General features: G+C 36.3%; 5 protein-coding genes and 2 long non-coding RNA genes across 17 annotated transcripts; 3 read left to right on the top strand and 4 right to left on the bottom strand.

Moving 5' to 3' along the window:
- Nucleotides 1–67: 67 nt before the first annotated feature.
- On the bottom strand, nucleotides 68–5,157 carry LOC105263775 (nose resistant to fluoxetine protein 6-like). 3 transcript variants are annotated; one of them, XM_011300197.1, is made up of 14 exons: nucleotides 4,809–5,157; nucleotides 3,428–3,822; nucleotides 3,035–3,279; nucleotides 2,668–2,861; nucleotides 2,492–2,604; nucleotides 2,197–2,424; nucleotides 1,910–2,120; nucleotides 1,528–1,693; nucleotides 1,371–1,450; nucleotides 1,212–1,307; nucleotides 1,002–1,134; nucleotides 590–764; nucleotides 374–516; nucleotides 68–288 (listed from the first exon to the last, which is right to left on the bottom strand). In XM_011300197.1, exons 2-14 carry the CDS (start codon nucleotides 3,672–3,674, stop codon nucleotides 121–123), a joined length of 2,199 nt encoding a protein of 732 aa, XP_011298499.1. In that variant the 5' UTR covers nucleotides 3,675–3,822; nucleotides 4,809–5,157; the 3' UTR covers nucleotides 68–120. The 3 variants fall into 3 exon arrangements, with proteins under 3 accessions (XP_011298499.1, XP_011298500.1, XP_011298501.1); XM_011300198.1 differs by lacking the exon at nucleotides 4,809–5,157 and adding an exon at nucleotides 3,888–4,379; XM_011300199.1 differs by lacking the exon at nucleotides 4,809–5,157 and adding an exon at nucleotides 3,929–4,379.
- Nucleotides 5,158–5,617: 460 nt separating this feature from the next.
- Nucleotides 5,618–7,052, top strand: LOC105263776 (probable ribosome production factor 1). The gene is made up of 3 exons (XM_011300201.1): nucleotides 5,618–6,317; nucleotides 6,499–6,763; nucleotides 6,828–7,052. Exons 1-3 carry the CDS (start codon nucleotides 5,738–5,740, stop codon nucleotides 7,003–7,005), a joined length of 1,023 nt encoding a protein of 340 aa, XP_011298503.1. The 5' UTR covers nucleotides 5,618–5,737; the 3' UTR covers nucleotides 7,006–7,052.
- Nucleotides 7,053–8,903, bottom strand: LOC105263770 (THUMP domain-containing protein 3). Its single transcript, XM_011300191.1, has 4 exons — nucleotides 8,721–8,903; nucleotides 8,059–8,646; nucleotides 7,661–7,839; nucleotides 7,053–7,562 (listed from the first exon to the last, which is right to left on the bottom strand). Exons 1-4 carry the CDS (start codon nucleotides 8,812–8,814, stop codon nucleotides 7,092–7,094), a joined length of 1,332 nt encoding a protein of 443 aa, XP_011298493.1. The 5' UTR covers nucleotides 8,815–8,903; the 3' UTR covers nucleotides 7,053–7,091.
- A 157-nt stretch (nucleotides 8,904–9,060) lies between these two features.
- Nucleotides 9,061–10,094, bottom strand: Bet1 (blocked early in transport 1). 2 transcript variants are annotated; one of them, XM_011300179.1, is made up of 3 exons: nucleotides 9,815–10,094; nucleotides 9,584–9,747; nucleotides 9,061–9,420 (listed from the first exon to the last, which is right to left on the bottom strand). In XM_011300179.1, exons 1-3 carry the CDS (start codon nucleotides 9,840–9,842, stop codon nucleotides 9,265–9,267), a joined length of 348 nt encoding a protein of 115 aa, XP_011298481.1. In that variant the 5' UTR covers nucleotides 9,843–10,094; the 3' UTR covers nucleotides 9,061–9,264. The 2 variants fall into 2 exon arrangements, with proteins under 2 accessions (XP_011298481.1, XP_011298482.1); XM_011300180.1 differs by having other exon boundaries at nucleotides 9,824–10,093.
- Nucleotides 9,910–25,962, bottom strand: Kank (kank). 8 transcript variants are annotated; one of them, XM_011300182.1, is made up of 10 exons: nucleotides 25,897–25,962; nucleotides 25,529–25,741; nucleotides 20,873–20,957; nucleotides 19,842–20,047; nucleotides 19,395–19,638; nucleotides 15,967–16,082; nucleotides 15,813–15,893; nucleotides 14,788–14,997; nucleotides 13,364–14,526; nucleotides 9,910–12,559 (listed from the first exon to the last, which is right to left on the bottom strand). In XM_011300182.1, exons 3-10 carry the CDS (start codon nucleotides 20,913–20,915, stop codon nucleotides 11,515–11,517), a joined length of 3,108 nt encoding a protein of 1,035 aa, XP_011298484.1. In that variant the 5' UTR covers nucleotides 20,916–20,957; nucleotides 25,529–25,741; nucleotides 25,897–25,962; the 3' UTR covers nucleotides 9,910–11,514. The 8 variants fall into 8 exon arrangements, with proteins under 8 accessions (XP_011298484.1, XP_011298483.1, XP_011298486.1 ...); XM_011300181.1 differs by lacking the exons at nucleotides 25,529–25,741; nucleotides 25,897–25,962 and adding an exon at nucleotides 24,540–24,625; XM_011300184.1 differs by lacking the exons at nucleotides 25,529–25,741; nucleotides 25,897–25,962 and adding an exon at nucleotides 24,187–24,264.
- Nucleotides 16,651–18,167, top strand: LOC105263767 (uncharacterized). Its single transcript, XR_891922.1, has 3 exons — nucleotides 16,651–16,732; nucleotides 17,386–17,680; nucleotides 17,756–18,167. It is a non-coding gene; the product is annotated as an uncharacterized lncRNA (long non-coding RNA).
- Nucleotides 22,608–24,634, top strand: LOC105263768 (uncharacterized). The gene is made up of 4 exons (XR_891923.1): nucleotides 22,608–23,181; nucleotides 23,599–23,923; nucleotides 24,203–24,479; nucleotides 24,547–24,634. It is a non-coding gene; the product is annotated as an uncharacterized lncRNA (long non-coding RNA).
- Nucleotides 25,963–27,389: the final 1,427 nt, after the last annotated feature.

The raw sequence follows: 27,389 nt of genomic DNA, 5'->3' as shown, positions 1-27,389 counted from the left end.
ATTCAACAGTACTTTTGTCGTAATAATATCAAATATACAGCATAAAAATATTTATCTCAAGGCCCGCTATATTAACAGTCTTTATGGTCGTATATTTCAAATATTCCATTATAAAATTTCTCACGTTATTCTATTCTTCGATAATGTATTCCTCAATGGTTGATTTTTCTCTTTGGTTTTGCCTTCGAAATAAATGTTTGCGAGGAGAGAAAAAGGTATTTCAAACATCACTGATAAAAAATAGGCACCCAGATAAGAAATGACAACAACACCGGAAGTGAGATATCCCTGAAATGCGACAAGTATATATATAATGTACATAATATGAGAGTAATTAAAAATGCAAAGGTGGAAAATTGAAAATTCTCCTCACTAGGCTCATGATTTCCGCATGGTACGGCGATTCCCCGCTCAGATGAAATATACCAATAAATATAGGATTGAGTAAGTACGCACAGTACGATAATTTACTGAATGGCTGCCAAATTTTTAATGATAATATTCTGTTGATAATCCCTGGATAAGAAAGATACACATCAGTTTCATATTCGATGCATTAGAATAACAATAAAATCGTTTGATTACTCACCGCCATGATTTGTACAGCATGCGACTACTAGCCATGCAATCCCGATGCCAAAAGCTGTTCTGTGTAATGCCATGTAAAATGATGTTGGTACGAGGGTTATTTTTCTTTTCCAGAGCCCGAAGAGTGACAAAACGCTGCAAGATATTCCGAGACCCCACAAAAGCCAGAGCGTCGTCTGAAGCGAGTTTAAAAAAGAAAAAAAAATGAGTCAGTATAATTCTTCTGAGTAGATCTCATTAATTTCCAATTACTCAAACACCGGGCATTTTTCAAATGCGATAATTTATTGGACAATTTATTCTGTACTAACTCAATCGAATAATCTCGAGCGTGTTCACCGATTTATTCTCGATTATCATTATTTTCGACGTTCAGATGCAATTGTTTGATAAACATAAATAATTATATTTACTCTTTTGACATGCAATCTCCTCCGTAATGTAACAACCAAGATATAAGCGGTTGCCAATCCTACCAAATACGGTCCCATTCGCATCCAGGGAGGATCATAGAATTTATCGAGAGTATTCAGCTGCTCATCTAGACTGAAAAATTAATCAACTAATTACAGTATTTCTGGAGTAATCTCAATGGACAAGAGAAAATAAAAATGGATTTTTACGTAGGTGCATATTCGTTTGTGTAAGCTATCACTCCGGAAGTAATTGTAGTTCCGATAAATAATGTTAAGAATATTCCCATCCCTACGTAATAATATCTGAAAGACAAGAAAAATGACAATAAATAAAAGATGACTATGGAAATGATTTATACACTTTACCTTTGTGATAAAAACAGTATAAATGATCCAATAATGAAGAATTGCATATCATTGGAAAGATAATAACTCCAAAATAGGCACTGAAAATTCGTTTTGTGGTATTAAAGGTAATATTCAAATCGGGTAATATGGAATGTTTAAAAAATAGTGTACTTACCGTTTCTGAACGTTTAAACAAATTATTTATGTAGAGGATATTTCTCCACCAATAGGTGGGACAAGTTTCGAATGGCCTATCGTGTATGTAAAATTGGGAGTTTTTGTCGTACCAGGAGAAAATCATATCAGCAATGCCAATGACTATCACGTAAGGAGGAGTCAGTCTGCAACAAAAAATGATTCCAGCATGAGCTCATTCGGTAGAGAACAACAATAATTTTTGTATTGCAATTATAAGTTTAGAAATTCTAGGATTCGCCTTTACAAAATATAAAAGATGTTACGGTTTTTGGAGATTGTTTATAGATTATTTAAAAAATTCTAATGTTGGAAATTGCTTGCAAGTGATTAGGAGTCATTAGGGTAACGTTCACCAGTACCGGATGTATCTTCTGATGATTCGATGGAAAAAAATCCGCCATGAAAGAGTCCCGTTCATCGAATCCTGACTTCTTTTCCTCGCATTTTCAAAAAATGTGTACGCCAGTAGAAATCCACTCATGAAGAAAAAAATATCGACGGATACAGAACCATTACTCATAATTTGTAATGGTAACGACTGAGCCAGTTGATATGCGGTAACTTTATTATCTGAGTAGACAAAATTTCAAATATTTATTATTTAGGATTCATGGATTATTTTATCTCGTAAAAATTCATACTCTACCCATGTATGTAAACCCGAATAGCGCCATGTGAAGTAATATAATCCAAGTCATTCCGAGGGATCTTATGCCATGAAGAGCTTCAATCGAATCTTTTTTTATCGAGATTGAAAATATATCTTTGGAATTAGTATAAGCCGAAAAGCACATCAGCACTTTAATAACATTTTTAGACGCACGAGCTGGAGATAATTCCTCAAAAGACCGAGAGTCCACATTTAATGGTTTACCTGGAGAAACACGAAGACAATCAACAAAATTACCAGTTCAAATCGAATAATTATTTGTTTTTATTACCATTGGTCATAATGTCTGCGCATAAATCAGCGGTACGTAGATTCTTTTGATGCACACAAAGATCATATGTGGTTGCAGCAATAATGATTAACGCAGTTACCAACATGAGGAGTCTGTTGAAAGTGGAAATTGCGTGATTGTCATTTAATTTTGTGATTATAAAAATGGATAATTACCCCATAATAATCATACGAAAATTGAAAAAATCACTCAGATCACGTGTAATTGCCTTTACTTCTTGAAGTCTAAAATCTGCATTATTGATATGACCAAATAGAAGTGTCCGTTCCTGGAACATGCTTGTCAAAATTTGACTCAACTCTCCCGTGGTGCATTTGGCAGGAAGACATAATCCCAAGGTAATCAAATCCTAGAATTAAATTACACCAAATGTATAACCTCGTTAAGCAATTTGTAAAATCTTATTTTCAAATCATTTTTTTTACATTCTGATAATAATTGAATGATTTTTCATTTTAAAAAGTATTAATTGCTTCTACACTAATTGAAGTAGAAATATTCTCAATCGTAATGGATGCTTACTTCACCAGGTTGCACGATGTTATATTGCAATGTACTATTATGTACAAAGTATGCAACGAAAAATTTTAACTTGAACGGGACTAACTCTTCCCCTGATTTTCTGTAGATACTATTGTTTTTTAATACTTTTGGACTCAAAGCCAACGATTCACTATTCATTATGATATCACATTGACGTTCATGTCCTAGCCAGTAATTATTCCCATGAATAAACCCAGATTTCGGTTGTCCACTTGAATCCAGCACTGAAAATTTGAGTAATTTCATATAAATACATGCGGAAATATTGGCGTATCGTTTGATTTTTAAAACGAGAGCTTGCAAATGTATTTTTATTGAAATCATTTGATTTGATGATTAGCAGTGATTAATTAATCTGCAGGTCCTACTCACTCCTTAAGCTCCACAACACATGAGCATCGACTGCTTCTTTGAAGAGCTTTAACTCCTGGTGACATGGACTTGAATCAATTAATAAACCGGCTTTACTTGCAATAGCATATGCCGGGATGACATGCGATGTGGCGATAGATAAATTAAAACCATCGGCTCTTCTAAGAATCATTAAAAACCACAGCCCTGACAGTAAATTATATCTGTAAAGATGAGCTTGCCCATTCCTATTTTTTGAATTATACATCTCTCCTTTATTGATATATATCCTGAGTTGGCTATTGTTGTGGAAAATTCTCCATAAAAATCACCGATTTTCTAAAATCTCAGTAATTAAACATTAAAGCAATTCACAGTAATTTAGTCCAAGTTTTTTTCAGAATATCTAGGGAGTTCTGAAACAGAAAATAGTTTTTGAAATGCAGATTGCGGATGGGAAAGCGTAAGTGGGCGTTATTACTTTTAGAAATTGAAATGGTCATCAATATATTAATTACGAACTCTTCAGGGTACAGGAAAATCGGAGATAAGCTTCAAGAATATTCCAAGATATTCGGATGATACAGGGGACAGATATTCAGAGAGGGTGTAGAGATTTTCGCACACCTAGAGGTTCTGAGAAGTAATTCCGAATGATGTTGAAGTTGAGAAGAGAAATTGAGTGAGGTTTTCCGGGAGTTGGTTCACACCCATCATCAGACGATCGTAATGATATTCAACTTTGTCATTGTTGCTAGACTATCTGAATTTATTAATACGCAAACACGAATCGATTTGTCGATTAGGTAAAATGATGCAGACTTGACACGTTTGTTTTTTAAAAAATCTGACTTGCATCGAATTGATTGTTCCCTTTGATGGTGGATTGGTCAGTTTTTGTTATTGCAAAAGGAAATAGAATGATCTCCCTAATCTTGTGGAAAATGGAATTCAATTCCATTTACAATACCTGTCACATCAGGTAGGTAGATACAACAATTTCAATGAATATTTCATTTTTTTTTATCCGGAAAGAATGAGAGGCCATTCTAGTCATTCATTGCAAATTACAATCATTTTTTTTTTCATTCAAAATCGTTATTCCATCCATAAAGAAAATGATTCGTGCACGGCGATTTATAGTTCTCAGAAATTCATTAATTTTCTTCACATTCTTTCACTTTTTTCGAGTAGTAAATACGTTGTACGATTTTTTAATTCTGTATCCAAAGTTTGCGAGATTCTTCTGTTCTTTCATTTGCAATTAATCGAATTGTGTTGAATTATACGTATTAATGAATTAATTATTAATTTATTCGTAATTAAATGCGAGAGGAGAATTTTCGGTGAGGGTGTGGGGAGATGGTTGAACCAGTAGACTTCCAAAAATTTCTCGACTTACTTGTTGTTCAGTGTTTTTGACACAGTTATAAACATAATTTTTGGTATAAATAACAATGCAGTGTATGGTAAATTATTTAAAATATCCTCTCTCCGTGAATTATTAAGTAACAAGTGTATATGATGATTGACTATTAAATCGAATAAAGTACGATCGTGTTTCAGGAAAAAATAAGTGATAAGGCTGCACCAGGTAGTGCCAGCCCTTCGGTGAATCTCACGGCCATCGATATCAGTGATAATAAGTGGTGGAAAATCGATAATCACGTGATCCTCGAATTTACATTTCGGTGCTCATTGTGAGAAATTATAAATTGACTCTCTTCTTCATAATCATTTAATCCTCTGACTTTCTTACCACCAGCTCGTGAGTACAAATTATTTTTTTTTCATTTTTAAGTTGAACGGTTTAATCAATATATAATTTAATGAGCCATTTGTTAATTTACAGAATTGAATGACTCCACTGGAAAAACCGGCGAAGTCTATTGAAAAATGTTATCATTCGGTTTTTATATTTCCGGGCAGATTGCTTGAAAATTGGGAAAAAAAATCACACGTGTGGAAGGGGGGTAGATCGATTTGAAATTCGGAATGTGCGATCAGGATTTTTCAATTATGAGCGATCTCGGCTGCAGGCCCCGTTTTATTCATATTTACGGGCTTTCAAAATTATCGACAATTTCTCCCTTCCGACCTTTCTTACTCACACGATTGATTCTCTGGATTAGTTCCTGCGCCACCGCTACGAGAGTTCTTGAAGATACCTTTGCATATATAACGGAAATCTTCCCTATAGTCTCTGAGTATGGTTTTTCTTCAACGTGTGTATATTTACGAGCGGTCTAGAGAACAGAACAGAATCCCATAATTTCACGTGGTATCAATATATTTTTCGAATTCCCATTTTGGTGATTCAAATTAATAAAAATGAAGTTCAAAAATCTTCGCAAGAATCCATTCAGTGCGACGAAATCACAAGACGATGATGTTGAAATTAAAGAAGAAGCAATTGATGAGAAGCAAGTGGAAGAGGTTAAGTTCCCAGAAGACACAAATTTCAATCACATAAAATGCAAAGCCGTGAGGCAAATGAAGGTACAAAAGATGATGAAGGCCAAGGCAAAGGCCAAGAAAGAAGCAAAGAAAGCGAAAATTCAGTCTGGTGCACCGAAACAAGTGCCGCATACAATTGAGAGTCTTCGAGAGAAAGATGAAACCGCAATAATTGGAGACCTTGATGATGAAGAAAACGCAGAAGTCAAAGCAGAATTGATGAATGATGAATTTGCTGCCTATTACAGAAATGATTATGAACCGAAAGTATTGATCACGTACTGTGATAATCCAACACGAAAAACGAGAATTTTTGGGAGAGAACTCACTCGCATTATTCCAAACTCTCTCTCATTATATCGCAATCGTTCAGGTGTTAAGAAAATGGTCAAATCCGCCACGGCCAGAGGATTTACTGATATTATTGTTATTAATGAGAATCAGTGTCAGCCCAGTATCCTTTCCAATAATTAATCAATTCAATTCAATTTTAATCGAGTATACGAAACGAGTTAAGCTGTACGAAGAACAAGGCTATCTTTTTTAATTTCTCAGTCGCTGAGGCGTGATCTCTATCGACTTTTAATTTTATTAATTTTGTGAATGATATGTGTCCTTAATGAAATAATGTTCAGATGGAATGTTGGTGGTTCACCTGCCCGATGGACCGACGGCTCAATTTAAATTGAGCAATGTCAAAATAACGCCTGAGCTGAAGAGAAGTCATAAAGAGATCAGTGAACATAGACCTGAGGTTATCCTGAATAACTTTACAACACGATTGGGTTACACAATTGGACGGATGCTGGGAGCTCTCTTCCATTATCAGCCAGAGTTCAAAGGACGCAGGGCGGTTACCTTCCACAATCAACGTGATTACATTTTCTTCAGACATCACAGGTATAGACGCTTATTCTTATTGAAACATCCGATGAATATTCTAAACCCTATATTTTAATTGCAGGTACGAATTTAATCTGAAAACAGGTAAACCAAAGTTGAGGGAATTGGGACCGCGTTTCACATTGCGACTAAAATCCCTTCAGCATGGAACTTTCGACAGTAAATACGGAGAATATGAATGGATTATTCAGGGTAAACGCCATGCAATGGAGACGAGTAGAAGAAAATTCTTCTTGTAAGAGGAAAAAATATATCGTTTTTGGAATAAAAATTCAACAACTGGGGAAAAAAATGCATATTTTATTTTATAATTACGTCGATCGTATTAAGAGGACTTGCCCGAATTATCGCTCGATTGTTTAAACTGTTCATAAGTCAAGTTTGTTCGTTTGAGGACGTAGACAGCTGCGTTGAGTCCGCCCATGCTAACTCCAAGCATTTTTTTAAGTTTGAAAACGTTTTTTGCCACTTGTAAAGCTCCAGCCATGCTTCGACGATCGTAAGTGAGTAGAACTAACTGGCCATGCTTTAGTCTAGTCACTCGAGCCAATTCGAGGATATATTTCTTATAGAGGACCCTGTTGTCTGTCATCGAGCCCATCCTCTTGCCGAAGGGCATGTCCGTGACGAAAGCATCAATGCACGAGTTTTTGAATGGCAATTGGGTGACGTCCCACCTCATTAAATCAGATTTACAGGGTACTTCGAGAGCTTCAAAATTCAATCTAGATCTATTGACAGCTTTCTCATGATTATCACCGCCGACGATGAATGAGTGGTTGAATTCCAGAGCTCCCTGAAAATTGGAAATTTTCCATTAGTTTTCACAAAAAGACGAATGAATATTTTTCGCGATTAGAAAGAGAAAAAAAGTGCAGAAATGGGCTGTCTTACTTCTATGGGAATCGATCCTCCACCGCACATTGGATCAACTATTATATCCCCTGGTTTCGGGTCTGCCAGGCTCAATAAATTATACGCGATAGTGGCCCTAAGGGTCGTAGGCCCAAAATATTTTATATTTCTTCGGTGAAGGGACTCCGGTGTCACTCGTAGACCCATTATCATTTGACCTGAAAATTAATATTTTTTCTTCAGTTGAGTTTCAAGGAGTATCAGTGAATCCAACAGGAATCGAAAATTTCTCTCTTTTGCAGAGTGGAATAATTATTAAAAAAACAAGGTTCCTACAAAAATGTCTACAAATATCTGAAGCGATTTATTTCCATTTATTTTTTCATGACTGAATTAATCTGCCCTATTTGAAAAAATTGATTCATGATTTCGCATACCGTGTGTGATTTTACACAAAACCTCCAGCTGATACGACGTTAAATCCACGATCCAATGGTATTGATCTTGCATTTCACCGCCAATAACATAAGCTACTTGACTGGAGTCAAAGTTGTGGGTTCCTGTTCTTTCACATGTAACCCTGAACGAAAGCACATCCTCTTCGTTTCCAAAGGCTGGATTACATCCTCTTCTCTTTGTACCAGCATTTTTCTCATCCACATTTATCGTATTCTGTTCTTTTTTCACTTTATAAATCTCGACAGCCCTCTGGTACTCGTCTATCGTCGGATATAATTTACCAGGAAAGCCGGTCACTTCCTTCCATGCGTCCAAACATTTTTTCAATTGACTGCAATTTCCTACTGACTCTTTGAATGTTTGTAAATTACTGTCTTTATTCTCGGCGTCGAAAACAAAATGATTTACACTGGCGATGACATAAATATTATCAACGGATCTCAATTTTTTCACTTTAAAAAAATCGTTCAAATTTACATTGAAGAATATTTTCCCTCGATCTTTCACCACTCGGAGATGAGGAGATATTTTATCTTTACATTCATCAATCGCTTGCCACTCAAATCCTGTCAATGAATAATTTCATTTGTTAAATTTCAAGGTTATGTTTTAGATTTTTTTTAATTACTGCCGTGATTACCTGTATCTACAGTGGTTTGCACTGTTAACAGACCATCGTCATTCGTTGATATGTCAAATAGCCTTTCTAGATCAGATTGATTCTCTTCCGACATTTGGAATTAAATTCTCCGGTTATCAGAATGGACAGCCTGTTGCGTTCTTGTACTGTATCACGTGTACCGCTACAGGCAATTTTAATCATGGCAACGAGAGATTGAGTTCAAGAAAAAATTTGTTTGTTGCTTGAAATATTTATTGAAATTTAAAAAATTCATCGTCGTAAAGTATTTACATGCACTTCACAAATTAGTTTACGATTCTAGAATTTTTTTTAATATAACAAATTGCTCTATGAATTATTTCAATTTTTGTTATCTTTTATTTAAATACAAACACAAAGGTCCTCCACACCTTATCAATCCATTCGGTTGATCGTGTATTCTATCTAATATATTAATATACAATTATTTCCCATTATATTGCGATTTCGATCTAAAGACAATGGTAAAAGTGTAATATGAAATAATTTATCACTTCAAGACTTATTGTACACGAGTACCCGTTCACTTAAACTTCAAAACTATCCAAACGATGAAAAATACGAATATAGAAAATAGGAATAAATAAAGAATGTAGTAATTATGGCCAGCTTTAGCCATACGAATTACTCGGGCGACTGAAGACGAAAGCGAACCACTAGTCCTTTCAAAATCGTCATCCTGAAATATATATATTTACATATCAGGGGAGCATAAAAATTGAGGAGATTTTCCCTGAAAGTGAAAAATTGGAAATTTTCAAAAAAATATCAGGGGAGCATAAAAATCGAGGAGATATTCATTGAAATTTGAAAATTCGAAATCTACAAAAATACCAATTTACCATGCCTCGGAGCATTTTATCTTGATATTTAACCTCCGTTCCAATGTCTATCGACAGGCTTTTGAGGGCGTGAATTTTATCCTTGAGTTCGTCCTCCAGTCTTTCATTCTCATCCTCGAGGAGATTTCGTGAAGTTGTAGGGAGAGGCTCATAGCTGTAACCAGCTGCAGTACAAAATTCCAATTAATAAAAAAAGATCGTGATAAAATTGATTGGTATGGCATCGCTCACCCCGCTCACCCGAATGTGATCTCCTCATTTTTCCTTAGTCCTTCTGTTTCACAACTACCAGTAGACCATAAATATATTCATTCGTGTTTTTTCGATTTATTGACACTTTTATCGCAAGTCTAGTTGTTCTCTCTGTCAACTGATTCGAGATTTTCCAAGCTCGAAGAATTCCACGTCACCAACTTCATCAATTCTTTGTATACGTATAAACACAGATTAATATTGTGTAGTACATAAACCTTATCCTAACCTCTCACTTATTCCAGCTCCTCCAGCTGTCGTTGGCCGTTTGACACATTCGGCACGTAAAATTTTCACAACGCATGCGCATGTCCATGTGTTCATTCAAACACTTGTCAGGTGACGGCAATGTCAATAGAAAAGGACAAGACATAACAACATCTTGTCAGATTGACGTGAGGTCACTGCACCAAGTCTTTCCTTTTCTCTGCTACTCACCTGCTTTTTAATTAAATTTTTCAATTGCATTTTATTATACTCCAGAGAATACATATCACCAAATAATTTAATTGAACATTTGAATTAATGATCACGTAATGCAATGTGCGATGTAAACAAATGGATTACTCACTTTGTTTACGAAAATATCGGTACGAATAAACATTTTAATGACTGAAAGATTTATTGATTTTTGATATTTCACATATATAAAGGCACAAACAATGAAAAAAGTTATTTTACTTTGAGTTTTTCTAAATACTCTCGGCTACATGACTAAACCACACTTCACACACTCGTATCATAATGAAGTCAATAACTTACCTAGTGTTAACATCTCGATAAATTGATCATTTTATTTTACGTAGGCGTATCTTTTCATTATTTATTTAGTATAATGATGGAAACGTATTTCTCGGATGAATTACCATCACAACTCAACTTAATATTCTATTCACAACCCTCCAATCATAATGAAAAAACTTGATATTTTTTCCACCAACACGTGTTTCAACTCTACCTCTCGACAAATCGAATATTCAACAATCTATGATTTCACCTCTTAATTCTCCCACGCTAAACATTCAATGTGTGCTATTTATTCACTCGTATCCTATCGAATAATAATGGGATCAGAAATCAGTCTGACGATTTACCAGATATAGATCAGTATACAACATCAACGTTAAATAATTGTTTTTCGTATTTCGTTCTTGATCCGTTATCCTCTCAATTTTCCATTCACTTATTTGCCCTGCTGGCGTCCAGCGATTGATAATTGCAAGACGATAAAAAGTTTTAATAAACGACACAGGGAAAAAAAATAATGATCTGTCCCCAACGGCCAGTAAAAACCACATAGGCCTGTCTAAAATGTCTACTTTGAGCTTTTTATTCTCACCACTGGAATGTTGAATGAAATTCTCACCCTGTCATTCCTCTCACGCCATCCACCAATTTGGCATTTGGAAGACATTACACCTAATTTATTTTCATAGAATTCGGGACGTTTCTGACAGTTGAATGGAATCGAATGTGAATAGTGAGTGGGATTTCAATGAGGCTAGAGAAAATGAGGAATGCAGCACCAAGAGATTTCATTATACAGCACCCTGAGAGAAAACTACTAATTCTTGGCGTGAGATAATTTAGTGACTAGTTTTCTCCTGTGAGAAACGCAACAATGTTCATGTAAAATGGTATAGAAAAATAGAGATGCTGTGGAGAAAGAATGAGATGTTTTACTTGGAATATTTGGAAGTGGTGAGAGAGGTGTTGGCGGAGTGAAATCTACGAGAAGGTGCTGGACTCACTGGAGCCGATGGTGAGGGACCAGTGGGCGTTGTGGGTTTAGAACCCCTTCGACTCCTCCGTATCGAGGAGTACGGGCTGGTGCCTCGATTAACATGTTCGTGGGCGTACAGTAAAATGCCAATGTCACGGTGTCCAGCCTCCAGAGCTATTTTCAAAGCAGAACTGCCATCAATATCAGTAATAGAGGAGTCACAATCCGGATGAGATAATAACATGCGAACGATATCTGTATGGCCGTGTTCAGCTGCACACATGAGAGCTGTACTGCCGTCCTCATCCTGGATATTGACAGCTGCTCCAGCCTCCAGGAGCAGATGGGTCATGTCTCTGCGACCGTGGGAAACAGCTAGCATCAGAGCTGTTTGTCCATGCAGCTTAGCCCTGATATTGACATCGGCAAGCTGGAAGAGCCTGTTGGCCACGGAGGCGTGTGTTGAATTTCTCACTTCAGCCAATGCAGCCAGCATTACAGCTGTATATCCCGCAACATTGGATTTGTTAATATCACAGACCTTCGAGTCAAGTAATATCGAGACCACGTCGAAATTTCCATGAGACACTGCGTAATGCATCGCTGTATTTCCACTTGAATCCGTCATATTGACGATGTACTCGAGAAGAAAACTCGAGTACTCCTCGAAGCAATCGAGATAGTCCTCCACATCCAGGGGATTAGCATTCACTGTACTAGATATGTTGAACCATTCCTGTTGGATTATGTTTGATGCATTTTTCGTCTGATGCGAAATATTTTTACTCGGTGATTTTCGCAGATTGTCGTTGAGCACTTTCATGGCAGCCCTCATCTCCTTCGAGGGCTCTTTTTTCACTCGGGATTTGTCTCTGATTGGCTCGAACAGGGCTGAGTCAGGAAGGGCTTTCTCCTCTTTGTGTCCTTCCTTTTCAGGCGATGACAATGTGCTCGATTTATTATTCTCATCGCGGTTCTCCTCGGCTTCAAGGCGCTCCAGTCTGGAAAAAAATATTTCAACTTTTTCATTAATGCGCTTTTCCTCAGCCAAAATTCAACGAGTGGAATTTCAATTGCGGAAGTCAGGTGGAAAAATGACAATTACCGTTCATCATTAAACGAAGACGATACAATTTCGATTATTTCAGCGGTCAATGCTGGAGAATTGTACTTCAGCTGTTGTTGTTGAAGCATCGAGTTATTCCGCGTTACAACGGGTAAAAGAAATTAACCGTACCACTCACCGTTGCATTGAATTAACGTTTAGTTGTCCATGCGTAAAAGTTATTTTTAGGTTTTAGAGTTATTCGAGAAGGTAGGCTATGAATTAAATTAAATGAGTTTTACTGTGTTTGTGAAGGAAAAGCGAGAGCTTTTTCATGCCTATTGAAGGATGGCAACTATATGACTGAAAATATAAGGGCTAGTTTGCACGGTGAAGGGATAGCTGTTCACGCAAGCGCCAAGTGTACTTTTATACAGTAGCAACTCGGTAAAGTGAAATAAATCGAATATTTTTTATTATCAGTTTATACATAAAAAATTATCAATTTAATAAAAAAAAAAATCAATAACCAATTTTTTTGGGGTTTCCCCATTTTTCTGAACAATGAAAGTTTTTTTATATTTTAATCTGAAAGAAACAATTTTTTCGATCGATGAATATTTAATGGAGCTATAAAATACATCTCATCTCACTTTTCCCTTTCGCTACTGAATTAAAGGGCTGATCTGCCCTTCATAGCTTTTGAGTTCATGCGAACATTTGCGAGTATTAATTATTAATTAAAAATAGTTGCACTTACTTATTGCTCCTTGATTCATAATTATCTCTGTTATCGGCGTCGTATCGAATGATTCCAATGGGAATTTTGGTGTACGTATCTTGTCTCTTGAACTGCCTTCTGAAATCTTGCGAATTGAGGGGAATGTGAGAAGGTCGTGGTATTTTAGACGTGACATTTGCGCTGGGGTTTTCAACATTTTTATAATTATTATCGGTGCTGCTCGACATCTGCTTGGCGAGGGACTTTATTGTTTCTTTGCAGTTGTCACAGTAATTGGCAGCGCAGGATATAGCAATGTGTGGTTTGAGAGAATCCCCAACAGAAACGTCAACGAATTTTTTTTTAATCGGTGACGTTCCAAATTCACGGGTTTTCGGTTTGAGGCCGGTGGTGTCTGTACTCCGTGCAGTGGTTTTGATAAGTCCTTCGACGCTGACACCTATGGATTTCGTGGTCTTACGTTTTGGCTTGGTATCACCGTAATTGAACGAGTGACTCCGAACATTCATCAAGTTCAATGATACCGTTTGGATTGAGACAGGATCTGGTCCAGTGGCAATCGAACGTGTACCTGGTCCAGGTCCCACCTCAGTGCCAGTCTCTGAAGTTCTCGGTTTAGCAGTCACTCCTACATTTGATTTCATCCTAAATGGTTCTGACACCTGTACCTCCTGGTGCTTCTTCGTGTGAGTCTGCAAGATAGTCTGAACTCCTTTTGTTGATGTTTTCTTTTTCACAGCTTCCTTATACGTATTGATGGCATCCTCAACAATGAAAGCTAAATCATCGGGGGTATAGATATCTTTGCTCCTCAATTTTGTTTCAGTACCCACCGAAAATGTAAGTTTAGCTTTATCTGTAATTGTGGAACTATCTTTGAACTGCTTTGTATCCGGCTGGATATTCTCCACCTTGAGTGGTCCTCGCCTCAGTGAATTCTTCCGGTATACTCCAGGGGAAGTGTCCTCACTTGTTTCACTGCTCCTCGATAATCTTGACAAACTGCAAGTGTCACTCGTTGAAAACGAAAATTTTGTACTTTTATTCAGGTTGGGGGACAGATTTTGCCTGTAGTCTAGATCCCTCTCATCGATTCTGAGGGCTGAAAATTTTCCCAATTTAGGATCACCCAGTGGTTGAATAGGGGTACTCGTAACCATCCCCACATCGCGTGTACGGATCTGAAAAAAATGGAGGGATATTTCATTACGGGATGAAATATTGTGCAATTGTTTCCACTCGGTGTGGTCATAATATAACTCATTATACAATGAAATTCCTGCGAACGGATAGCATCGAGTATAATTTTATAAAGCAAAGTTAGAAAGCACAACATTGAGTGCGTGCATTCTCCATTTGGAGCGTATCAATGATTTTTCCAGTAGGAGAATGGTCACGCCACCAACACTAATTACCCATACATTATTCCAATAAATTTTTACCTGTTGATGAGATACGCCTACGTCTCGTGTTACGATGCCACACATTGTCCCCATGTCTCTGGTGGTGTTTGAATTTCGTGGAGTGTATCGCTCGGAGAGAGATTGGCTCCGCAATCTTTGATCATTTTCCTCGCTCAGTCTTGTTTTATTAAGCTCCTGCACCTGACACTGCAGATTCCGCTTCTCATCCTTGAGAATTGATACCTGAACCTGCACATGAAACATAGTTTCAGGTTTGATGAATCTCACGGGATTCATTTGAATTTCAATTCAAATCAACGCCGGTTTATTTTCAACTGTTCAGTTTGTCTTTCTCCGTTGGAAACTTTAATGCCACTGACTGGAAGAGAGGATGTGCAGGTACACAGCTCCCGGAAAGATAGAGAGAGAGAGAGTGAGAGGGGAGGAAGGGGACTTGACCCTAGTGGGGGCAATGAAAATGAATGAATTTTCACCCACCAATGGAGGACCCTTTTCGAGAATTTAAAAGGTCGTCGAGGATTGTCTTATAATACCATCCAAGAAATGGCGCAGTTTATTGCGGTATGCAGTGGTTCTCCTTTAAAATTCATTCTAAAACCGGGAGAAAATCATAGAATAAAATAGAAATTTTCCCTATGAAAATAATTCATCGATTAGTAAAAATAAAATCATTCTCTCATCTTATTTCTATGTAATATGTCAATTATTCCTAGCTCGGATGATCGACAAATTTTTTTTCAGCAATGTTAAAAAAATACTTTGCTTTATGCAGCTTTCGCGTCTTTCTAGCTCGACCATAATCCTCCTGTCTAATTTTTCTTTGAAAAATTAATAAGACTTTCTTTGAAAAATTAATAAGACGTTACGAATACCCAAGTTCTTGGGTAATTTTTTTATCGTTGACATTCTTATTTGCAATAATAGATGAAAATGAGGCTTTTTATTTCAGACATTTTGAAATGATATTGTTATTTAAAAAAATTTTTGTCAGTAATGTGAGTCAAAATATTATTGAAACGTGTTGTAACTTGTATGTATATTACCTGTAATATTGGTATGACCTTGACTTGCTCTTCCAATTCGCGCATACGTTCCAACGATGCCGCCATTTGTTCCCTAATGTTCTGAAATACCAGAATGAATAAAATAGTTTTTTAATGTGAACCTGATTTCTTCGCACTTGTAATGCGAACATACCTGAAGGGCCCCAGTGCTGTTATTCGAATTACCACTTCCAATACTCGCGTTATCAAAATCCATAGACCGATCCACGTGAGCTGCATTTTGGATGGGGGATATCGGAGAGCTCCCGTCTGAAAAAAAATTAATTATATGAGATTACCACTACAAGAAATATTAATAAAAAATTACCCTTGAAATTCCCGCTAAAAAAATTGAAATTTTTAATACCCCTAAAGTGACCTGAAATTTTTTGAGAATTCTTCTTCGATGAATCAATTAATTTCTTTCTTTCTTGCAATTTCTCAATCTATAAAAAATTCAATTATAACTGATTTTTAATTTTTACAATGAAAATGAAATGAAAATTCATGCTAAATAGAAATTAAATTTCCATTTAATTTTTGAAATTTCATTCATCCGCATGTAATTCAAAATTTCATTTAAATACCCTCGTGACAGGAATTTTCAGAAATGACGAGTGAAGCCTCGACACCTGAATAATTCCGACGATTACAGTTTTCATCTCGTATGAGAGTGAAATTATTGGCGGGAGCTGCTATAATAATTGCACATTATGTATGTGCGATAAATTGATAACCCGGAGCGGTCGAAAATCTGATTGAATTATCCCTCGTTAAAAAACACGAGAGAAAAAAATAATGAATGCATCAAGACACATGTACATTCGTGCATTTTCCCTGGGACTGTATAAGTGCCTTCAAACGTATGTGGATTAACGGAAGACTTGATAATGAATTGAGTGTGTTTGGATGGAGATAAAGTAAGCAAGTACATTGTAGTTAACTTTGCCCTCGCAATGGACGTTAATGGAATATCTAGAGACGGTCAACAGCACGTGATTCCAGAGACCAACATGCATCCTCTACGATTTACAAACAAAAAATTAAAAATAATCATTATATATGAATATCATCACGTAACAGGTTGAACGTCTCTTAGCATATTCATGTTTTGTTTGCTCAAACTGTCAACGTATTTTATCCTAATGTGCCTATTTTATCAGCCAGACTCTTATCTCGTCTCTACATTCGCCTGTCACGAAAATAATATCACGTAAAATTGAACACCGATGAAATTTCATTACATCCAAAGCACGTCCTGATCAAAAACTGCAATTAATCCTCTCAACTCACGATATTTTTTCTTCTTCATCTTGCAGAAGGGTAATCTCTTCATGAAGAAATTCTTCACTCCCATTTTTTTACGGGATTTTCGCTCAATTTTTAATGACTCGTTGCGAATTTCTTTCAGAGGTGTAATCGCTTATCCATGAATCCGTGAATTTTTATGATTTTTTACACAAAATCATGTGAAACGGCGCGCACGAGTGATAATAATTGTGGATTCACTTTATTTTACAGTTGATTTCGGCAGATTTGGGTCACTGGATTTTCAATTCGTTTTTTTTTTCAGCGGAGAATAAATGGAGCTTATGTTTTTCCGTTGCGGGGTCGCGAACGACTGTTCGGTGGAGTCGAGCTCCCTAAAGAAACAGAAGCCAAGTGTCCATTAAGAGGGGAGAAAGGCGTCAATTGCTATAATGCCTTTAAACAATATCATAATCATGTCGATTTTCCCACTTGCAACCAGAGAAAAATATTTATTAATCAGTCGAATGAAGTCTATGAAAGCGCCTTATCTGAACTGATTGGCGATTTATACGTTCTATCAAATGATTAAATTGAATACATCTGAAATAATTTGAAGAGTATATACTCATTAATCTATATATCCATTAATTCGGTGATTAATTAATGAGTACTTAAAATTATTATATTTTAAGCAGGACCCAGTTCAAGTTTTTAAGCGCTGGTGGTGAAATTATTGCGATGGACTTTCAAAATAGAAACAGTTGTGCACAAAAACGGTCGGCCAACAGGTGCGTTCGACTACAACACGCCATATGTGAAGACCAGTTGTTGCAAGGTTGCACCAAAATCGTAGGGCACTAATCACACTCAATCACAATGTTTAAATTTTGCAACGAGATTCGAAACGCTGGGAATGCACCGCATTTCACCAAGGGCAACGTCTTTTCTATTTATTTTTATTAGAATTTCCATTATTCGCTAACTTTCAACAATATTCTCGAATACAACACGATATGCTAATTGAATTGAAAAATAAATTGACTTAAGCCTGGCATTTCTGCAGCTCTACTAATTCTCGATGGTACGCAATGAGTTTTAAACAGAGTACGACGAAAAAATCGTCGAACCGATTCACTGTGTTTGGAGGCCACGGAAACAACTTCCCGTGACGACTCGATATTTTTCCCTCGTTGAATGACCAGAGCAAGTTAGATGACAATTGATTTTTAATAATTTTCGGTTTTTCCTTGCTGTTCTCTTGAAATTAGTCGAAACAGGACAGTGTTATCTGTGACACCACTTCAGATATGCTGATAACAATACTTTTTAATCTTCCATTACTCACTTTCAATGATTTTTCATAATGACTTTTCTTTAATTTTCGGTGAAAGCTCATCGAATGGCGCCGTCCTAAAAATTGCTGAGATATTTCATGAGATATCAATTTTTCTTTAGTCGTATGATTGAAGATCTGAATGAAAATATTTACTCAGCAATTTAAATATTGATTGCAACAGATTGAAAATGTTACTGAAAAGATACTCTCAGTATTGCATCACCTGGATAAAAAAGGGGTAGAATCGGAGTAAAACTGGAATTGTTATACTTTCTTTTTTGGAATGGTAACTAAAAATACTGAGAACGGTAAAGCTCAAAGAATAGCATAATAGTCGGTCTAATGATGGGAGCGGAAGCAGGTGGTTCCAGCCATGCACTGTCGATCACGACTCCTTCTGAAATTCAACGCTATTTTATCGGTGCGGTATCTTCCTTTCCTTCGTGAAACAATCGTCCTCCACTTCACAACGAGAATAAATTAGCACAACAAAAACATCTTGGTACTTTCATTAATCATTGATTGAGAATAATTATCAATAGAAGAGCCTGAGGAAAGGAAAATTCTGGTAATACCTGAACACTCCATGGATTTAACTGAGTATTTGCACTCGCAATAATTATTATTCCCGGTGTGTGTAAAATTAACAATGGGAGACGGTATGTCATGTGTTGCAGTTGGCTGTGAACGGGTGCACGTTGTTTTCTCACTGATGTAAGATATTCCCAAGGGAATTTGTTTCACAGGACTGATTAAAGGTTGGTGGGAAAAAATATGAGAGAAAGCGTCATGTTCATCAGGTGATAAATCTGACACCGCGATTTCAGTTGAGAGCATCTGTCTGTCTTCACGTAATGAGAAAGACAAAACTGTTGGAGAAAATTGAAATTTAAGGGACAGCTTAATGGCTATTTTTATACGGAAAATAGATTTCTTCTTTCAGCAGGCATTACTCAATTCTAAAAATTTTATGTATGTGTGATTAAATGGCTCACCTGTCTCAGCCTCTTTTTTATATTGATTTTTCGGTTTTGAGGGTTTGGAGAGTCTTTTGAGAGTTGCCTCGAAATCACCAATGGCGTCATTCAAGTCCAGGGCCATTGACTTCTCGACATTTCCTGTCGATCGTCCAGAATGACCTGACCTTGGCAAGGTCACTAGGTTGCTTCTGGGTGAGATAGCCTCGTTCTGCGATAAATCAGATAGCTCTGTTTGAATATCGTTGAGAACCGGATCGACCTGAAGAGATGAAAATAACCCCATAAAACTCTTATTAGTATTGAATGATTCCAGAGCAAGCTGAGTAATGATCAAATTGTTTATTCATTCCTCCGATAGCTCATGATATTCAACTGAATTTATCGTCGAGATGCGCACGAACATTGAGAGTAATTGCGCTATTTATTTATTCAGTGTTATGAAGACACTCGAGTGATCCTTACCAGACCTAGCAGAATTTCCATTGATTGGCATTGCCTCCGTTTTTCTCTTTTCTTACGTCTTTCCATAGTAGATCTATCTCCACCATTTCCAGCAGCAACGGCTTCACAATATTCGACGAAATCCAAATCAATATGATATCCAAAGGGACAACAGTGACATTTGGATCCAGTTGAGGCTGTGGAGCCAGAGTATCCCTCTTTTCCCACTGAAAAATAAAAAAATTCCTTCGGATATCAAAAAATTCAAATTCATTCCTTTGGCATTAGAGCTTGAAATTAAAAATAAACACTTTCAAATTATTCTTCAGCTTTTTGTTTGTGGCAAAACGTGGGAGATACTCGGATGTTATGGAGACATCATAGGACAAAGATTTGAACATGTTCTGAATGAATTAGGATGAAGTATCGCAAGGTGACTGACCACAGAGGCACGTAATAAAACGAAATATGGTGTAACGATTGGCGAATGTCCAGCCTGGTGAGGGGTAATAATAATCTCCACAGGGAGAGTTCGTTAGCCGGATGGTACGGAGGCTCGAGTGCAACATCTCATTTTCTTTCCTCTTCATGCTATCTTACAAGGTATTTTCTTTGTAGCAAATTCAAAGGCACAATTTTGGTAAATGACTAGTTTAGTTACTTAAAAAAAATTTTAATCGCAACATATGGCATTGAAATCCAAGGTGCGTTAATTATTGAGGAGGTAGAGGAGGTAGAGGAGGTAGAGGAGGTAGAGGAGGTAGAGGAGGTAGAGGAGGTAGAGAAGACTGGAACATTTTTTTCCGGTGATTCCAAGTCGAAATGTTGATCAGCGGATTTTTATTTCTTAAGCAATAAAAGTTGGAGAATTTGTTAACGTTTTTTTTGATAGGTTCCACGATTCTTGGAGTACGTGGTGGAATAATGAGTTGAGTATAATTAGAGCAAGTGGTGATGCGAGTGTTCCCATTATTAAAATCTCTGTAAAGCTATGAGAATGTACTGTGATGTGCACAGACTTATCCAGAATTAAATTAGTTTCGCTTGCTTACCGTTTCCGTTGAAAACACGGGCCGAGGATACGGTCAGCGCCATTTCTTCAGGGTCTCTAAAGCTTCCTCGTTATGAATTCATCCCCTATAAATATCAACATTAAAATATTATTGCAGATTACAAGCAGTCGTCCTAACAACAATCACTTTGAATTCACTCGGTGAGAGGGAATATATGAAATTTAAATCTGAAACATATTCTAATTTCGAATGCTCGTTTTTAATTTTTAGAGTGAAACCACAAAAATTAATTGAATTGAAGATGTCCTGCCGTCTTTAGGTAATTATAAAATATAAAAACGGTATATTTTTCGCGTTAATCCGACCAATAATTTATCAGAAAAATCAAAAACTAGATTTCGAGTAAAAGGGGACAGATAATCCTTGAAGTCACTTTCCTGGAATCCACAATTCTGCTATCAATTGCATAAAAAACATATCGTTAAAGGATAAACTGTAAAATCACCTTGTGTATTTATTGAATTGGTCAGGAATAAATTGCTATAATAAATGGGAGAGAAATGGCTAGCCTCTTATAAGTTAAATTTCAAACAGCAAATGTGAGATTGTTGGGAGTGATATCAGTGCGTACTTCGATAAGCATGAGTAATACTAGTGATAAGTACTATCGTAGATTTCGAAAATTCATCATTGATCCGTGCCCGCTCGTGAAATGTGAGATGAATAAGAATTAATTGCATGATTGTGTGAAGTTCAATTCAATCGTTTTTATTCCCTCAATTTTCTCAACACTCTGGTCCGGAAACGATAAAAAGGTTGACTTGTATTTTCGGTACACTCAAAAAGACGAAATGAGTTGAAGGGAGTGAAAAAACTCCGGCGGGAGAAGTGACGAACAAGAAGAGGAAGTCATTGGTCCTAGGAATGACAGATTTCAACGTGCTGTCTAAATATATACCTGGTTAACTATCTTTGTCGAAAGCATTGCCAAATCACAATTTTCCTCTCGTACTCGGCCAATGTCGAGGCTAATCACTCAAAATTCATTGATCATTTCTATTAATTAATTAATTAATCAAAGTAATTATTTTTATTTCAATTATAATACAATAAAAATTGTATTTCAATCCACTTTTTATTCTGAAAAAATATAAAAATATAAATATTAAAAAGAACTTTTGCATCGGTGATGACAATTTCATTGAAATCATCATCACCGAAAAAAATAAAGTTCGTGAATTCATTTTTTTCTTCACCATTCATTCATTCATTGCTTAATATGAATTATATTTAATTATAATTAATATAAATAATTAATATAATATATAATATATAATATAATTAATTTAATTATATTTAATTATAATTAATTAAATATGACTATTAAATCGAGTGTATTAATATTCTGATTTCAATTACCTCAGGTACACTTGAAGTGAATACAAAATGCAATAGATTCAGGTACATATCCTTATCCGGACTCACATCTTGAAAGTAGGTAAAGACAATAAAGCCTACTTTACTGCTGATAAGAGCCTGTAACGAATGCCTTATCACAGCCCGGAAACTCCTACATTCAAATCCCTACCTTTACTCTCTGTGTGCATACAAAACACTGTCTTAAATCAGAGAAACTCAGAAAATTCATGGAAAAAATGGCAGTAGTTCCTACAAGAATAATACTGACTTCAATATAAAAATAAAAATGTTCATGAAAACTCAAATTAAAACCATCTGCAAATAAATCGATATAAATTTCCAGCTTTTCCTCGATTTCCCGGGCTTTCCGAAATAGCCTGGAGTAGTAGATAATTTTTTATAAAAAATTCTATCATTTTTTTAATGTGAAAAAAATATTTGTTTATTCAAGGGTAGAATTTTTATTCTCCGTGGAGTGGTTCGAGTATTGTAGAGGTTTTGATCACCTCGTGGATGACCACATGGCAATTAATTATCAGGAGAATTATATGGTTTTACTTAATGAACCTCATCGCTGTGGAGTCAGAAGGGCGTAAGACTAATGTTCATGCAGGCTAGTGTATGTTTTACACGGAGAATTGTGCAAATGGCCGTGAATTGAGTTGAGTACGTTCAAAAAAGGTTTCTCTGTGGAGATTTATCATACTCCTACGTCATGGAGAGCGTTGTTAAATAATGAATTCAAACATGGTATGCATTCCAGTCCAACCTACTAATTTGTATTAATAAAAATCAGGTAGTAGGAGTAGTTGCGTTAACGAAAAACCCTCAGATGGATGGAGTTATACGAAAATTGAGGACGGCTTGATAATTTTTTTTATGGAACTTGTACATGTGCTTCCGTATGTCGACATGAACATGGATAAATGGTAAATGTACAGAGGTGAAAGTCAAATTTTACTACTCCCATCACGTGCATCATAAAACACGTGAGGATACATGTGTGATTAAAATACTGGGAGCATCTCTCAATTACGCATATTAATGGGTAACATGAGATGCTAGTGAGCTCAGGTTCCTATGCAAATCTCCGACATAAGAGCCATGGGCATAATCCCTGGGGTTCATTGGAGCAAAATAATATCAATTATTTTTTTTGCTATCTTAATTAGGAGTCAATTACCGAGGGATTGAGTGTTTTTAAGTATTTTTAAATCGTTCTCCAATTTTCAGGAGGCTGCTCCATCAGAAAAAATGGGAGAACAAATGGGTTAAATAATTATTTAATATCAAGTTCAAATATTGTAAATTTGTTTGTGTACATAATTCAATTTTTCATTCCCCAGGAAATAAAGAAAAATCTGGAATACCTTGTTCAGGTGTTCTATGCACGTTCCATAGACTGAAGGCTTCCAACTGCTTTAAGAACTATTTTTCGAATGTTTTTAATGCGTTGTTATGCAATACCGTAATTGTGTATACATAAGGAGGCACGAGGATGAAGCTATTTGCGGATAGCCGATATGACTAGCGTAATCGGACAAAAATCGACTACGAAACGAATAAAATTCTTCAATTATTGATATACACCGTTGGTGATGTGCGTTGATAAATCAGTGCGTTGAACGCACAAGTGATCCGTTTCAATTATTTTTCCAACGAAGACGAATGGTGAATATTCTTCACTTTCAGAACTATATCAACACAACAAGAATAGCTTGGCCCGTTTGTTAGAAGCCATGGAGTCCCTTAAGAGCGTACAAAAACGCCCACAATTGTCACGATTAAAATAATATCACTCATCATGTGGTTAGAAATTAACGTTAACCCACATTCCATGTGATTGATAATTATCCCAGAGTTGTCCAAGCATGATATATCGATAACGACAATATTTTCCGCCTCATGTTTGTTGATTGCACGTCAATTATTACCTCGTATTTTTTTCAGAAGGCGGTAAAGTTGAAAAGATGTCGACGATAGCCTCAAATTGTTATTCCGATGATATTTCGATAATGAACGTTTTCTCATCTGCGGTTTACCTTCGTCTGAGTATGACATCAGCATGAATTACCATACGATTATGGTAATACCATTTTGAATAATCGAATGGGTTGACATTCGAGGTTCAATCCCTCCGGGTGTTTATGTGGTACAACTATGATTATGAGGATCACCGAAAATTGCCCGAGGAGTCGATGAGTATTCGCCAGGTATTCGCGATACCGTAAGTTGAAAATGTTGGCTCACGCCACTATATAAACCAACAACATTGAGTTTACGTTACCTTATAGAGCTGTTCGAGTGGGACAGGTACAATCAGATGGGATGTGCATCGGAGGATCTCATGGGCATCATCGGAGAAACTCAACATCGGTGGAATTTTTCACAAGGTGTGCATCACTGATTTTTGTAACACAAGAGGTGAATTTTTGAATGTGGATTCTGTGAGATCCGGTACGCGACTCTTGAATGCTGGCATGTAGCTGTGCTGACAGCCCCTCTCTTGCTCCACCTCGCCTCCATCGAGGAGGCTGAGTCCCCACTACTTTACACTTTGGACCTTACCTCATCTTGTGTGTATGTAGATGCAGGAGTAAATCGTTGCTAAAATTTCGCAGGAAGAAACCGACCTGCTCATTTCTTTGAGTAGAACCGTCGGGGAAATTTCACCAGGGAGAGACTCCAGTCAGATCAACTCCATTGGTCACAATACAACGGATTTGTTTTATTGTTAATAATTTGCATTTTGTTTAAGGCTGGCCTCCACCTGGTCTGTCCAACAATTCAAATTGTTGATAGTTAAATGGAGATCTACATTTCTAGAACTTTTTCAGAATTTTTTTTTCGAATTCGAATTATTCAGAAGTTGCTTTCCTTTCGTTTCGCTTTTTTTTTTACTGGAAGAAGCATCTCGTTGGGTACAACTAAATCGGTCTATCTGTGCACCTGCACTGTCAGGTGATTCTAAAGTTTTTTTTAGGCCGGCACTCCTCGATTTCATGGACACAAACCCATAGAAGTTGGGAAGAAAGACAGATAAGATAGCAATGTCAATTTTATAGAATCCGATAATTCCATGGAGAGGAATATGGAAGTCCTTGAAATTTCAATTGAACTATTAATTTTAGTTCATTAGTCTTGAAAATATTTCGAGTGTAATTGCCGTAAAATTCGAAGTTCCCAGAAATTTTCTGATAAAATTACAAATATAATATAATATAATAATTCGCCGCTGAATTTTCTTCCACTAATTCATTTTATCAGAGTAATTACCGTGAAATTTGCAGGTTTCAGTAATTTTTTCGTGGGATTGTGTGGTCCAGAAGCTCGAGCTTTTCTCTGACACAGCGATAGGTCCATCAGGCGCCAGATGGTGATCCTCTTGGGTACAAAAATGGCAGATTCCCTGTTATATTTCTAGATCCACTTCCAGTACACGGTAATTGCATCTAGTGGTTCACTCGCCCTCTCAACAGAGCATTTACCCTGCAGAGCATATCATCCAGTGAGTCGGCAACTTTTAATAGGCAAGCTTATCCGTATAAGTCCTTGAGAAAGCATTAGGATGGGATTAGGCATGACAGAGGCGAGATTCACTCTGAATGATAATGAATGGGAGATATTTGTTGAAAGTATTATACCTCGAAATGTCTGTCATTAAAGAGTTGGAGCTGATTAGCCATGTATCTGTGCTCGTTTATACTCTCAATGATCAAACCGAAAGAAAGTATTTAGTTGTGGGTGAACCGGTTTCTCCAGCAGTTGAGGTATACTTCAATCTTTTTGTGCGCCATCCAGTTCTCTCGTTGTATTATTTAGGAGAAACCACATGACAGATCGCATGCACAAGAAAAACTATTCATTCTATTCGATTTTTCATTTATTTTTCTGCTGAATTTTCCGGTATATATAGATTAGGTAACGATCATTTCCACAATAATATACTGATACTGATCGATTTTGAGGTATTTCATATACAACACCGTAGATTTACATGGCTAGTTCACAGAATGGCGTATTCTCGAACAGTTATAAGATACGAGCCCATAATAACTTGATAGCGTGTGAAATTAATTATTACGCACATCTTAGGAGAGTAGAATTAAAAGAACAGGTTTAGAAACAATTAACCAGGTGTACAAAATAAATATAAAACGTTTATATATTTTTTTTAAATAAAAAAGGCCACAAGAAGTTCTAGAAAAATGTCAGCAATTTATACGATAAGAGAAATTTTGAGAAATATCTGAGAGTTTATAAAAAATTAATTAAATTGAAAATTTTCGAATAAATTCTGTAATCGTCGCATCTACGTTCTTCATCAGCGAAATTACAACAATAAAAATAATAAAAGTGCATGCCGATCGATTATATGAGAAGAATTTAAATTCAAAACACTGAATGAATACTATTACACTACAGATTTTTTTTTTTTACAATTTTACCCACAAGAAAACGAATTGAATCATTATAAAAATGACTTTAGAATCTCTCACACTCGTTTTCACCTGAGTTTATTTATTCATTTGTAATATTAATTGAACTAATGAAAAATAGTGGGGCTTCGTCGAACCCAAGAATTCAGGGCAAATGCACAATTTCCATTTTTCCCATTTGTTCCTTTTATTCACTTGATCGTTGTTTTTTTTTTTAATTCGCAGACTGAGAACAAAATGGCTCAAAGCATTTAAGTAAAGCTGCCCAACTGAGGCTCGTTGTTAATTCATATGGCAAGCATCGCTCTTATCGTTTTGCCACACGACATTTACTATTCAATTTCGAACTCTTCCCTGATTACCAATATAAATAAGGAAGCTCGCATCAATACGCAATAATTTGGCTACCTCCGAAGATTGAACAGAAATCAGGGATAAGCCATTTGTTTTGGAAAATCTCGAGTGTGTATATTCTCGAATCCATATCCACTGTACAATAATATTACTATATTACGCATTAAATATCACAATCCATGATAAAAGTCGTACCACAAACTTGCACACATACACATTATCGTTTATTCCTTTTTCGCATAATTTTTCTCTTGGAATACACTTAAAATAAATTCTTATCGAGGTATTTTAAACCCAAAGGTATCTTAAAAGTACTTTCAATCATTCATCTTCATAGAAAATCT

This window comes from Fopius arisanus, unplaced genomic scaffold, assembly GCF_000806365.1.
Source record: "Fopius arisanus strain USDA-PBARC FA_bdor unplaced genomic scaffold, ASM80636v1 scaffold00016, whole genome shotgun sequence".
Lineage (NCBI taxonomy): Eukaryota > Metazoa > Arthropoda > Insecta > Hymenoptera > Braconidae > Fopius > Fopius arisanus.
Note: the sequence above shows the minus strand (reverse complement) of the source record. Positions and strands in the feature narration are given on the sequence as shown.